This window comes from Hemitrygon akajei, chromosome 19, assembly GCF_048418815.1.
Source record: "Hemitrygon akajei chromosome 19, sHemAka1.3, whole genome shotgun sequence".
Taxonomy (NCBI): domain Eukaryota; kingdom Metazoa; phylum Chordata; class Chondrichthyes; order Myliobatiformes; family Dasyatidae; genus Hemitrygon; species Hemitrygon akajei.
In genome coordinates this window covers 65,222,274-65,234,519 of record NC_133142.1, presented here as the reverse complement: position 1 = coordinate 65,234,519, position 12,246 = coordinate 65,222,274, and the positions used below count along the sequence as shown (strand labels likewise).

At 41.2% G+C, this 12,246-nt stretch overlaps 1 protein-coding gene across 1 annotated transcript in view; it reads left to right on the top strand.

The window, feature by feature from the left end:
- Positions 1–12,246, top strand: part of mst1rb (macrophage stimulating 1 receptor b) — a 263,381-nt gene that overhangs the window by 145,020 nt on the left and 106,115 nt on the right. Inside the window, exon 6 of the mRNA XM_073072657.1 lies at positions 670–840. Coding sequence (XP_072928758.1) covers positions 670–840 — 171 coding nt within the window. The remainder of the gene's footprint in view (positions 1–669; positions 841–12,246) is intronic.

Sequence of the window (12,246 nt, the reverse complement as noted above, 5' to 3'; positions counted from 1 at the left end):
GAAAAAAGACAGATGCTGACGAGAGTTTATTTATAGTAATTCCAAAAGAACATCAGAGGCTCGTCCAAGAGGCACTGCAAAACGTAACGTTCTCAAATCTAGGACCCCCACGATTAGCACTGATTGGTCATCTGCAAGTAACACAGCATCCCCAAGCCTATCAAAATAAATTTAACAAGCTTAAGCAGAAAGCACCGGAAGACCACATTACAAAGGCTGAGTCTCTCAGGAAAAACACAAGGAATGCTAAATGATAATTACTTCCATTGAACAGCTATTAACCAATTCAGGTGCTTTAAAAACCCTGGAGTTTCAGAGTTATTGTAAGTTGTCCTGTGATTGGGTTAGGGTTAAATCAGGGTTGCTGGGTGGCCGACTTGGGGCGCTGGTAGGGCCTGTTCTGTGTTGTATCTCCTAAATAAAAAATTATACTGACGTGGTGTGTGGCACTTCCCTTCTGGGGGTGGAGCAGGAGGATGAGCTGGAGGGAGGGGCGTTCTAAACATGACTAGAGCAGCAGGTCCACGTTTACTAAAATTTAAGCAGCTGAGTGATTGGAATCCAGCTCTAACCAGCCAGATTAGCCCTATTATGTGTAGAATGGCATAGCAACTCACCTGAGGATTTCCCTTCCCTTACTAATATAAACCTTTTCCTTTTTAATTGCAGATGACCCAAGTACCAATCACTGGACCAGGCTGCCATCACTTTCTCACCTGCTACAAATGCCAGATGGCACCTTCCTTTATGAAGTGTGGCTGGTGTGATGGACAATGCACCTGGCAGGAGGAATGTCTGAAAACATGGGTCCCAGATACTTGTTCACCTGCAGTTGTTGAGGTAGGTTTCAAGATATCTGAAACAGCTATACTTTCTGTCCATTAATCTGGACATTTACCTAGCGATGTTTATTTACTTATTGAGATACAGCACAAGGCTCTTCTGGTCTTTCAAGCTTTGCCACCCAGCAATCCCAACCTAACCTTAATCTAACTGCAGGACTGCCAGTCCATGCCTGTGTGCATAGGCTAGACTTAGAAAAGCTGGACAGCACCAAGGCTGAGTTTGCTAACATGGAAATGCTTGGCATTGTACACAGGTCGAATAGCCCTTATGTCCCTCCACATGGTCCCTAAGCCTGATGGTGGTAGCTCTTCATGTGGCGATTACTGCTGCCTTAACGAGGCCACCAACCCTCGATCATTACCTGGTCCCACATGTTCAAGACATTTTGGTAATTTTTTTTCTAAAATGGACTTAGTCAGGGGCTAGCTACTGTACTATTATAACTCTGGTCTATTTGAGTTTCTGTGCAGGCCATTGGGCTGAAAAATGCACAGCAGACTTTCTAGTGACAAATGGACTCTGTGTTAATAGGCCTAGATTTTCTTTTTGTTTACCTGGATGACATATCTGTCAGCAACACATCCTAAACCAAATACCTATTATCTCTGCAACACACACAAAATGCTGGTGGAACGCAGCAGGCCAGGCAGCATCTATAGGAAGAAGTACAGTCGACGTTTTGAGCCGAAACCCTCCTGCCTGCTCTGGATCTCTTTATTGCTAGCTTGAATTTCCAGCATCTGCAGATTTCCTCGTGTTTACCTATTATCTTTCCGCATTCTTTAAGCGTTTAAGTCAACATGGGCTGATTATTAACATTACTAAGTGCCTGTTTGAGTTGCCTACTATTGACATTTTTTTTCCATTTCATCACTGCAAAAGGTGTGATATCCCTGCCACCAGAAGGCACTGCAATTATACGCTTTCCACTGCCTTACACTACCAAAGCCCTGCAGGATTTTTTAGGCAAGGTGAATTTCTATTGCTGTTTCATTCTATGAGCTGCTCCCCTGTATAGCGCCCTTAACAGCAGTGCTCCTAATTGCATGCTTGAGTGGTCAGTGGACATGGTCAAAGCATTTGACCAAACAAGTCCTTTTGAACTTGACCCTACTGGCACGCACACCCGCTGAATCGTGCTGTGCACGAAGAGCTAGCTGGAGGTGTGTAGTAGCCATCTGCTTTTCAGTCAGCGGCTCAGCCCTCCCCCCTCAGAGGAATGCAGTACTTCTGTCCACAAGCTTCTTGGTCTCTATCTGACTATCTGCCATTTTCATTTTTATTTTTGACCACAAGCTTCTCGGTCTCTGGCTATTTGCCATTTTCATTTTTAATTTTGACCCTCGGCATTTCACAGCATTTGTGACCACAAACCCCTTGTGTGTGTGATTGCCAAAGGATCAGACCTTTGGTCTGCATGGCAGCCACACCATTTGGCCTACATTTCGAATTCATGACTGACATTGAACATATTGAAGAGAAAAACAACGCTGTGGCTGATTGCCTCTCACCGCCCACCATCAATGCCGTACACATTGTGGTTGACTATAGAACATGGTAGCTGACGAAGCTACTGACCCAGAGGTGCAAGCTTACAGCATAGCAGTCACTGGCCTGTTGTTGGCTAACGTCAATTTCAGGGACTCCATTTTTCTCCTGTGTGATGTGTCAACTGAATACCTTGCCCCATAGTGCCTGCAAACTGCAGGCATACTGTTTTTAACTCCATTCATGGCCTCTCATGTTTGGGTGGGAATGCTTCACAGAAACTGGTTGCTTTAGAGTTTGTGTGGTGTGGCCTTAGTGGATGTGCAAGACTGGGGTGCAACCGGTGTTGTGTGTCAACAGGGAAAATTAACGGTCACGTTCGGGCCCCATCGGCACCTTTAGAAATCCATGAGCAATGGTTTGACAATGCCAGTATGACCTGATTGGTGCTCTCCCCCCTCCCATGGTTTCACACATCTCCTTACCATAATGGATCATACCACCTGTTGGCCAGTTGTCTCTTTAGTGTTGACAATGGCTGCAGAAGTCGTTCGGGTGTTTGCCAATGCCTGGTTCTCTCAGTTCAATACTTCATCTGATATTTATTCCGACCACGGTCCCCAATTCACATCAGACCGCTGGGCCACAACGAACCTCGTCTTTAAAATGCATCACACCACAATGTATCACATGCAGTCCAGTAGCCTTTGTGAGAGGTTTCACTGATCCTTAAGGGCTGCTCTGATAGACAAGATTTGGCACAGTTGTCTCCCTTGGGTCTTGCTTGGGCTCAGAATGGCTCCAAAGAGGACCTGCGGTCCTCTGTAGCTGTGTTGGTGTATGGGCAGCCGCTATGGGTGCTGGTGATTTTATTCCTGTTGCCATGACTGGCATCTCAGCAGCGTTCCGCCCTCCTCAGTAAACTCAGTTCTTTTTCATCAATTCCTGCCTCCCATCATGGTGTGCAGCACTTCTGGGTTCCAGTTGACCTACATTCTACCTAGTTTGTTTTTGTCCAGAATGATGCACATCAATACAGAATCAACAAAAAGATACATACAAACACTGTACAACAGTCAAAAAACTGCAAATACAAAAAAAAAAGTAAGTGAGTCTCCTTACGATGGCCCATTCTGCAATTTGGAACGGGGTGAAAAGACTTTTATTGTAGATAGGACGTGTAAGCCCAAATATATTTCTGTAGTCGCCTTAAACTGGCCCACCAAGACCTGGGTAGTTCCACTACAATACTGCTGCACCACAACATGACCTGGTGTGTGTCAGTACACCCCTGGACGAGTCAGAGGCACCTGCTGTTACTCCAACTGAGGCCCGTGGGACTCGAGCTGGGTGGCTCACACGAGCTTCAGACTGACTTACAATGTCAGTTTTGGTGAATTCTGGGGGAGTCTATGTAGGGTAACGTAATGGGTGACAGATGATGACACATATTATCCATAACAGAAACTGTTCTACATAATTTGCATTGAGTTGTGTTCACTTTAAGAGACGATGTCTGACTTAGTGATGTCAGTGTAAGAAAAATGCTTTTGATTTATTCATAATGGAAGTAAGGGGCTGTAGCTTAGTTTTAAATTTTCTTTTGTATTTGCAGTTTTTTAACTGTTGTACAGTGTTTGTATGCATCTTTTTGTTGATTCTGTGCACTTTGATAAATTTACTTTGAAGTGTCAACTTTCTGAACTTAGATTTGTATTAAATACATAAAGAACGAGTGTGGCAAACATCTGATGATAAGGAAATACTGTCAAGAATATTGAGAAAAGTTGTCAGTCAGTTTGCTGAAGGACAGGAAGTTCAATCTCTGTACCTGTATAAATGTACAGATTATTTGCAGTAATTTGCTTAGTAAATTGTAGTGACTACTCAGATAAGAAGGTTGATTTGAATTTTTATAAATCCCACAGATAAAAATTCAAAATTTTGTATGGTAAGCATACAATATGTGATTGAATAATTGTTCAAAAATATTGCCCTGACATAAAACAGAAAATGCACACCATGTCTGGAAGTGTCCTACCATTTTGAACTTAGTAATTAACTGTATTTAGATTGTTGACGTTTGGACTTTGAACATTTTGTGACAGCCTAAAGCCTTACTTCTATACAACGTCTGCTTGCTTTGGTACACCTCAGACAAGAGTGGGTATAGAAAGTGAGTTGAATAATTAAACCAAATGTGAGACGATGCCAGAAATTCATTGGAAACTTATACGGAAATTAGAACATAGAACAGTACGACAGAGCACAGGTACAGGCCCTTCAGCCCACGATGTGCCAAACCAATTCAATTAATAGAAAAATTACCAATTAAATTAATCTCTTCTGCGAGACAATATCCGTATTCTTCCATTTTCCTCATATTCAGCCCCTAAACTAGCTCCATGGCTATGGCCTGATGCCATCGTGCTCCTGGATTGGTTTCACTTGTGTCAGTGGTGAACTGGCTCCATGGCTGTGGACTCACTTTCAGGGTCTCTGTTGTTAGTGTTTTGTGTGTTGTTTGTGTACTTTTTTTTGTCGTTTGCTCAATTTGTTCTATTTCTGTACATTGGGTGTTTGACGGTCTTTACAGGTAGTCCCCGAGTTACGAATGTCTGACTTACGGACAACTCGTACTTACGAATCGAGGAAAGAGAACGCCGCCCACCATTTTAAGTCAGATTGCGACACCGTCCGCCATTTTAACTTGCTGCCGTTGATACTGTGTTGAGTGTTTAACTTTGTATTTGGCTTAAATTCTTCTCAGTAAGATTCACCCTGACCCCGCACCCCCCCCCCCCCCCACCACCCGTTCTGGTCAGCTGGTGGCGCAGTGAGATCAGCACCGGGCTGGAGAATAGAGGTTCCCGAGTTCGATCCAGTGGGAAACCGCTCCCGTGCTGGGTTGATGTCGATCCAGTGACTCTCGTACCATCTGTGCCGGGTTGATGTCGAGCTCGCAACTCGACCTCTTAAGAAAACTCTGCAACCTCCAGTTTAAATTCCCACACGGAATATTGTGGAGGATCAAATACCCAAACCCAGCACAGCCCCCACTTGTCCCATTTAACCTGTCTCTGTGCAGTGGTCCTTAGGACCCAGCAGACCTCGGGAGCCAGCGCAGCTCGGGACCCGCCGCCCGCAGTGTTTCTGTTCCATTGACGGGAAGCGATTGCAATTGAAAATAAAGTGGTAATAATAAAGCGTTTGGAAAGAGGTGAAACACCATCGGTCATTGGAAAAGTGTTAGGCTACAGTCGGTCAACGATCGGAACAATTTTAAAGGATAACGGATAAAGTGAGAATAATGGAGTGTGTAAAAGACCCTGCCCCGATGAAAGCTACAATTATTACTAAGCAACGCAGTGGTTTAATTATTGGAATACATATGTTTCTTAAGTGTTTTCTATGCATAGAAAGGTGAAGTATATACTATATACTAAGACAAATTTTTGACTGACGCTAAATAATACCGGATGTACTTGTTCCGTCTTACGTACAAATCCGACTTAAAGACGGACTCAGGAATGGAACTCGTACGTAACCCAGGGACTGCCTGTATTGTGTAGGTTTTTTAATGGGTTCTATTGTGTTTCTGTGTTTTGTGGCTGCCTGCAAGAAGATGAATCTGAAAGTTTTAAACAGCAAACATACTTTGATAATGTCCTTTGGCATTCATGTGCCTATCTAAATGCCTTTTAAAAGTCTCTATAATGTTTTTACCTCTACCATCACCCCTCTGTGTAAACAAACTTACCCCTCACATCTTTGAAATGAGTCCCATCTCACCTTAAATGCACATCCTCTGGTATTATACATTTCAACCCTTGGAAAAAGATATTGTCAAGAAGTATGAAACAAGCATATTGCATCACAAAACTGATGCTGTAATATTTCAAGTTGTGGGTATAAGAAGCTAACATGTGAGAAACGTTAAACTCACGTGGAGCCAACTGCAAAAGTTATAGATTATTGGCAATAAAGTTGCAATTCTTTAACTATTTCACAAGAACTGTTCACTCTGGTCCAGCAAAGGCACATGGAAGGCAAATCATTTGGTCCATAGCACTAATTCCAGCCTTTGATAAGGCATAACCATTTAGATTTTGCAAAATATTTGTGGTTTGAAGGCATCACTGATTAAGGGTAGTAATAAAAGGTTTCTTTTTTTAAAATTTTTTTTTATTAGTTTTTCAAAACATTTTACAAATTAAAAACCCCAAATCCCAATGGGGAGCATTAATACAGTGCAAAATTAAGCATACAATAACAATATGCTACAAAGGAAGAGAATTTAACAAAAAAGCACCTAAATTAAGGACAAGTAAGCTTAGTGTCCTCCCCAAGCCCCACAACACAAGAAAAAAACAACTCCAGACCGACCACAACACAATATAAAGAGTATAAGTCAGGACAGTCAAACTCCCAGACTGTGAATACACTTAGCAACAGAGGATAATAATGCCTACTACCAGAAAAAAAAGGGAGCTGAAAGCAAGGGACCGAAAAGAAGAAAAAAAAAGAAAGAAAAAAACGCTAGTCAAGAGGAAGGTTATGAAAGTACTCGATAAAAGGTCCCCAGACCTTATGGAACTTTAGATCCAAATTAAGAACTGAATAATGAATTTTTTCGAGGTCCAAGCAGGCCATAATGTCGTTAAGCCATTGCGCATGAGTGGGCGGGGCAACATCTCTCCATCTAAGGAGGATCAAGCGTCTAGCCAGGAGAGAGGCAAAGGATAGTATTCGGCATTTGGTCGGACCCAGACATAAATCTGTCTCGCCCCAAAAACCGAACAGAGCAATTAAGGGGTTTGGTTCTAGGTGCTGATTCAGAATACCTGATAATGTACTGAAGACATCTTTCCAGAATTTCTCCAAGCTAGGACAGAACCAGTACATATGGATGAGAGAGGCCATGCCCCTCTTGCATTTATCACAGAGCTGACTAATGCCAGGGTAGAATTGAGATAGTTTAGATTTAGACATAGATGAACAATCTTAAACTGTAAAAGGCAATGGCGAGCACAAAGAGAGGTTGAGTTAACCGATTTGAGAACTGAGTCCCAGCTCTCCTCGGTTAAGGAGATATTTAAATCCTGCTCCCAGGCCATTTTAATTTTATCCACAGGGGCCCGTCATAAGGCTGCTAGTTTATCTCGGATAATTGATATTAAACCTTTACCTAGTGGATTAATGGAAAGAAATAGGTCCATAGCATTTTTCGCAGGCATTTCAGGGAAGTTAGGAATTAAAGGAGCAATAAAGTGTCGGATTTGGAGATATCTGAAAAAATGAGATTTAGGCAGGTTGAACTTAACAGAGAGCTGCTGAAAAGAAGCGAAGCGATTATCAATGAAAAGATCTTCAAAATGTCTAATGCCCTTCCTATACCAAACATGGAATGCTGAATCGTACGTAGTAGGTAAAAAAAGGTGATTATGTGTGACAGGGCTAGAAACGGAAAACCCCTGGAAACCATAGCATTTCCTGAACTGAGCCCATATACGCAAAGTGTGTCTAACAAGAGGATTAGCTATTGATCTGGGCAGACTACTACGGAGTGCAGAGCCAAGAAGTGCAGATATAGATAATTCTTTAGTGGAGCTCAACTCCATTGCCACCCAGTTAGGGCACTCGGGTTGGCCGTGGAAAAAAGACCAGAAGGTAGCACAACGTATATTAGCTGCCCAATAATATAAGCAAAAGTTAGGTAAAGCCATGCCACCCTCTTTTTTAGATTTTTGGAGGTGGATTTTATTAATTCTAGAGCGCTTATTCTGCCACAGATATGACAAAATAATAGAGTCTAAGGAATCAAAAATAGATTTAGGAATAAAAATTGGGATAGATTGAAATAAGTATAAAAATTTGGGGAGAACATACATTTTAACAACATTAATACGACCTACCAAAGACATAGAGGTGACCATTGTACCAGACTCTGTTTTATAGCATATGAAAGATTGACAAAGTTTTCACGAAAGAGATCTTTAAACTTCCTTGTGACTGTAATTCCAAGATAAGTAAATTGATTATGGACTACTTTAAAAGGGAGATCACGAAATATTAGTTCTTGTGCTTCTTTATTAATTGGGAAAAGTTCACTCTTATGTAAATTAAGTTTATAGCCAGAGATCTGGCTAAACTGGTCAAGAAGTGAAAACATTAGAGGTAAGGATGTAGACGGATTTGAGAGAAAGAGTAATAAGTCATCAGCATAGAGAGAAACTTTATGCTCGACACCCCCTCTCCAAATCCCGGTCAATTCAGGACAGTTTTGAAATGCTATCGCCAGAAGTTCTATAGCCAAATCAAAGAGAAAGGGACTTAAGGGGCATCCCTGATGGGTGCCACGTTTGAGATTAAATACTTGGGATTTCTGAAAATTAGTTAAAACAGAAGCAGTAGGACACAGGTACAGCAATTGGATCCAAGAGATGAAACTTTGGCCGAGGTCAAATTTTTCTAAGACTGCAAAAGGTAGTTCCACTCTATACGATCAAGTGCTTTCTCCGCATCGAGGGAAATCACACAGTCAGGAGTCCCAGTTGGAGCTGAGTATAAAATATTAAATAGACGCCGAATGTTTAAAAAAAGGGAGATGGTTTTTAATAAAGCCTGTTTGGTCATCAGAGATAATGGAGGGAATAACGGTTTCTAATCTATGAGCCAACATTTTAGCTAAGATCTTTGCATCAACATTGAGCAGAGAGATCGGCCTGTACGAGGAACACTCTGTTGGGTCTTTGCCCTTTTTTAAAAGAAGAATAATAGATGTCTCATTGAAAGAGGGTGGCAATTTGCCGTAATTAAATGAGTCAGATAATACTGAAAGTAACTGAGGAGAAAGAAGTGAAGAGAATGATTTATAAAATTCTACAGGGAACCCATCAGGTCCAGGAGATTTCTCTGAGGACAGTGCAGAAATTGCAAAAGATATTTCTTCTGATGATATAGGCGCATTGAGTTTGGCTTTGAAATCAGATGAAAGTGAGGGGATATTCAGATTCTGTAAAAATTGATCAACAGAGATATTGTCATTCAGAGATTCAGAAGAATAAAGCCGAGAATAAAAAATTTTAAATGCGTCATTAATTTCTAAATGATCCGATGTAAAGTCTCCGTTCTCGTTCCGGATCTTTGTAATATGTTGTTTGGCTTTGGAACGCCTCAGCTGATTGGCTAGGAATTTACCAGACTTATCCCCATGAATGTAAAAGCGACTCTTGCTTTCGAGAAGTTGGCGTTCGACAGGTTGAGTGGACAGAAGGTTAAATTTAGTTTGGAGTTCAACGCGCTTCTTGTATAATTCAGGGTTCTTAATTTGGGCATATATTTGATCCAAATCTTTAATCTGGTTAATGAGGTCTGATCGATCTGCACGGGATCTTCTGTTGAGATTTGCTGTGTAAGAGATTATTTGACCCCTCAGATATGCTTTCATGGCATCCCAGACAATCTGGGATGGCACTTCAGGTGATGTATTAGTGTTAAAATAAAAGGTTATCTGATCCTTAATAAATTTTACAAAATCATCATCCGATAATAAAGTTGAATCAAACCGCCAGTGTTTATTCCTCTGAGGGAGACCAGGAAAGTTCAGAGAGAGGGTAATTGGGGCATGGTCAGAAATCAGTATACTCTGATAGTCACAAGAGTGGGCAAATGGGATAAGTTGGTTATCGAGTAAGAAATAGTCAATTCTAGTGAAGGTATGGTGAACATGTGAGAAAAAAGAATAATCTCTCTCCGTAGGATGGAGGAAACGCCATATATCAGAGATACCAAAATTAGAGAGAAACGATTGGATAGCCAAGGCAGATTTAGTAGGTGATCTGGTAACAGAGGACGATCGATCCAGTTTAGGATCCAACCAACAGTTGAAGTCACCACCCAGTATAAGAGAGTATGAGTTTAAGTCTGGTAGTGAGGAAAAAACCATTCAAAAAAGTTAACATCATCAAAGTTGGGGGCATACAGGTTTGCTAGTGCAACTTTAGTGTTACATAGTTTACCAGAAACAATAATAAAACGGCCATTTGTATCCGGTATTTTATTATGGAGTTCAAAGGAATATTTGAGTTAATAAGAATGGAGACTCCCCTAGCTTTAGCGGCAAAGGATGAATGAAAATGCTGACCCGCCCACTTTGACAGAAGCCGGGAGTTATCAAAACAACGAATATGAGTTTCTTGAAGGAAAGCAATGTCAGCTTTGAGTTGTTTGATATGTGAGAATACCTTCCTCCTTTTAACAGGGTGATTCAATCCCTTTACATTCCAGCTCACGAATTTAAGTGCACTAGCCATTATCAATTGCTAATGCGTAAAAGGCAGCAGGCATATAAAAAGTCAAGCAGTACAATAGCAGTCTGGGAGCAGAGATGTAAACATAGATTCGTAAAATCAAAACATATACATGTCCTGAGCAATAAAGAGAAACAATAAATACAGTGAGTGATGTTGGAACTGGAAAACCACCCCACCCACACAACCCAAAACTAGATGGCTACCAAAACAAGTAGCTAGCTCTACCAAAAAAATTAACCCAAATACAACTTCCAGATCTGTGTCATTAACAACAGTTCCATATAAATACTGTAGCAAATAATAACTAGTTTATGCACTAGAAAACATAACTACAGATTAGAACACCTTCTGCAGAAATATAAAACTTAATACAGAGAAAATCGGAAGAAAACCAAAACTAACCTACCCGCGAAAAATTATAGAAGAATAAAGTAAGAGAAAGGGAAAAAAAAGGTAAAAAAAAAAGGAGAGGAAGGGGAAAATTATAGATTCAAGACGAGTATTTATCAACCATTTACAGAGAGGAGAGAAAAAAAATCAGATTAGAAAAAAGGGGTGAAGAAAAGAAAGAAAAATAAAATAAATATAAAAAAAAGGGAAAAATAAATCAGCAATTAAACTGTGAACCAACAAACAGGGAGGCCTTCACTAAAGACTTCGAACCTCCAAAACAAGTTAGAGTCAGTTGTAGAACTCTGTAGATAAAGTTATACAAGAATAAAAATAGATTACACACACACCAAATCCCGGGAGAGATTGTCAACAGCCCTTAGAGTTTCAATGAATAATGTCTGAGTGATTCAAGTGAAGTCTGAGTCCAGAAAAAGTAATTTTACTATGAGGAGTACTTATCCACCATTTTCGGAGGTCCGATCAGATTCCGAAGATGACTGGATAGCCAGAAGACTTGCCACAAATGCTTCAGCTTCCTTCACTGATTTGAACCACTTGTATCTTCCAGTATTAAGCTTGATTCATAGATCGGCAGGAGTGCGAAGAGAGGGTTTGAAACCACGTTCAAATAGCACTTTCATTGCACCTTTAAACTCAGCGCGCATCTTTAAGGTCTGGGGTGCAAAATCTTCCACAAAGTGAATGGTTGTATCCTGGAAAGTAAAAGACCCCCTGCGACGTGCCTCTACAATCAGACTGTGTTTTACCTGGTATTGATGGAAGCACAAGATTACTGGTCGCGGACAGGAGCCCAGAATTCTGGGGGGAACGTAAACTCCGTGTGCCCGTTCGAGCTCGGGCGGGTTTGGAAGCAAATCTTTCCCGAATATCTCACAGAGAAACTTGGCGAAAAATTTCACGGTTGGTCCATGTTCGGTCGCCTCTGGCAATCCAAGAATTCTAAGATTGCAGCGTCTGCTGCGATTTTTGAGATCCACCATTTTGGAAAGGAGTTTGTTACATTTTTCCTCTAAGCTGGAACAGAGAGTCTCCAAGTATCGAACACGACTTTCTAAATCTTCAGAAGTCGAATCGATGCGAGATAGGTGTTCGGCATGCTTGTCCACTTTATCGTTGATCCGATCCAGTTTGTCTTCCAACTGTTTGAAAGCAGTTTTAAATTCCTTTAAAATTTTGTCTCGGA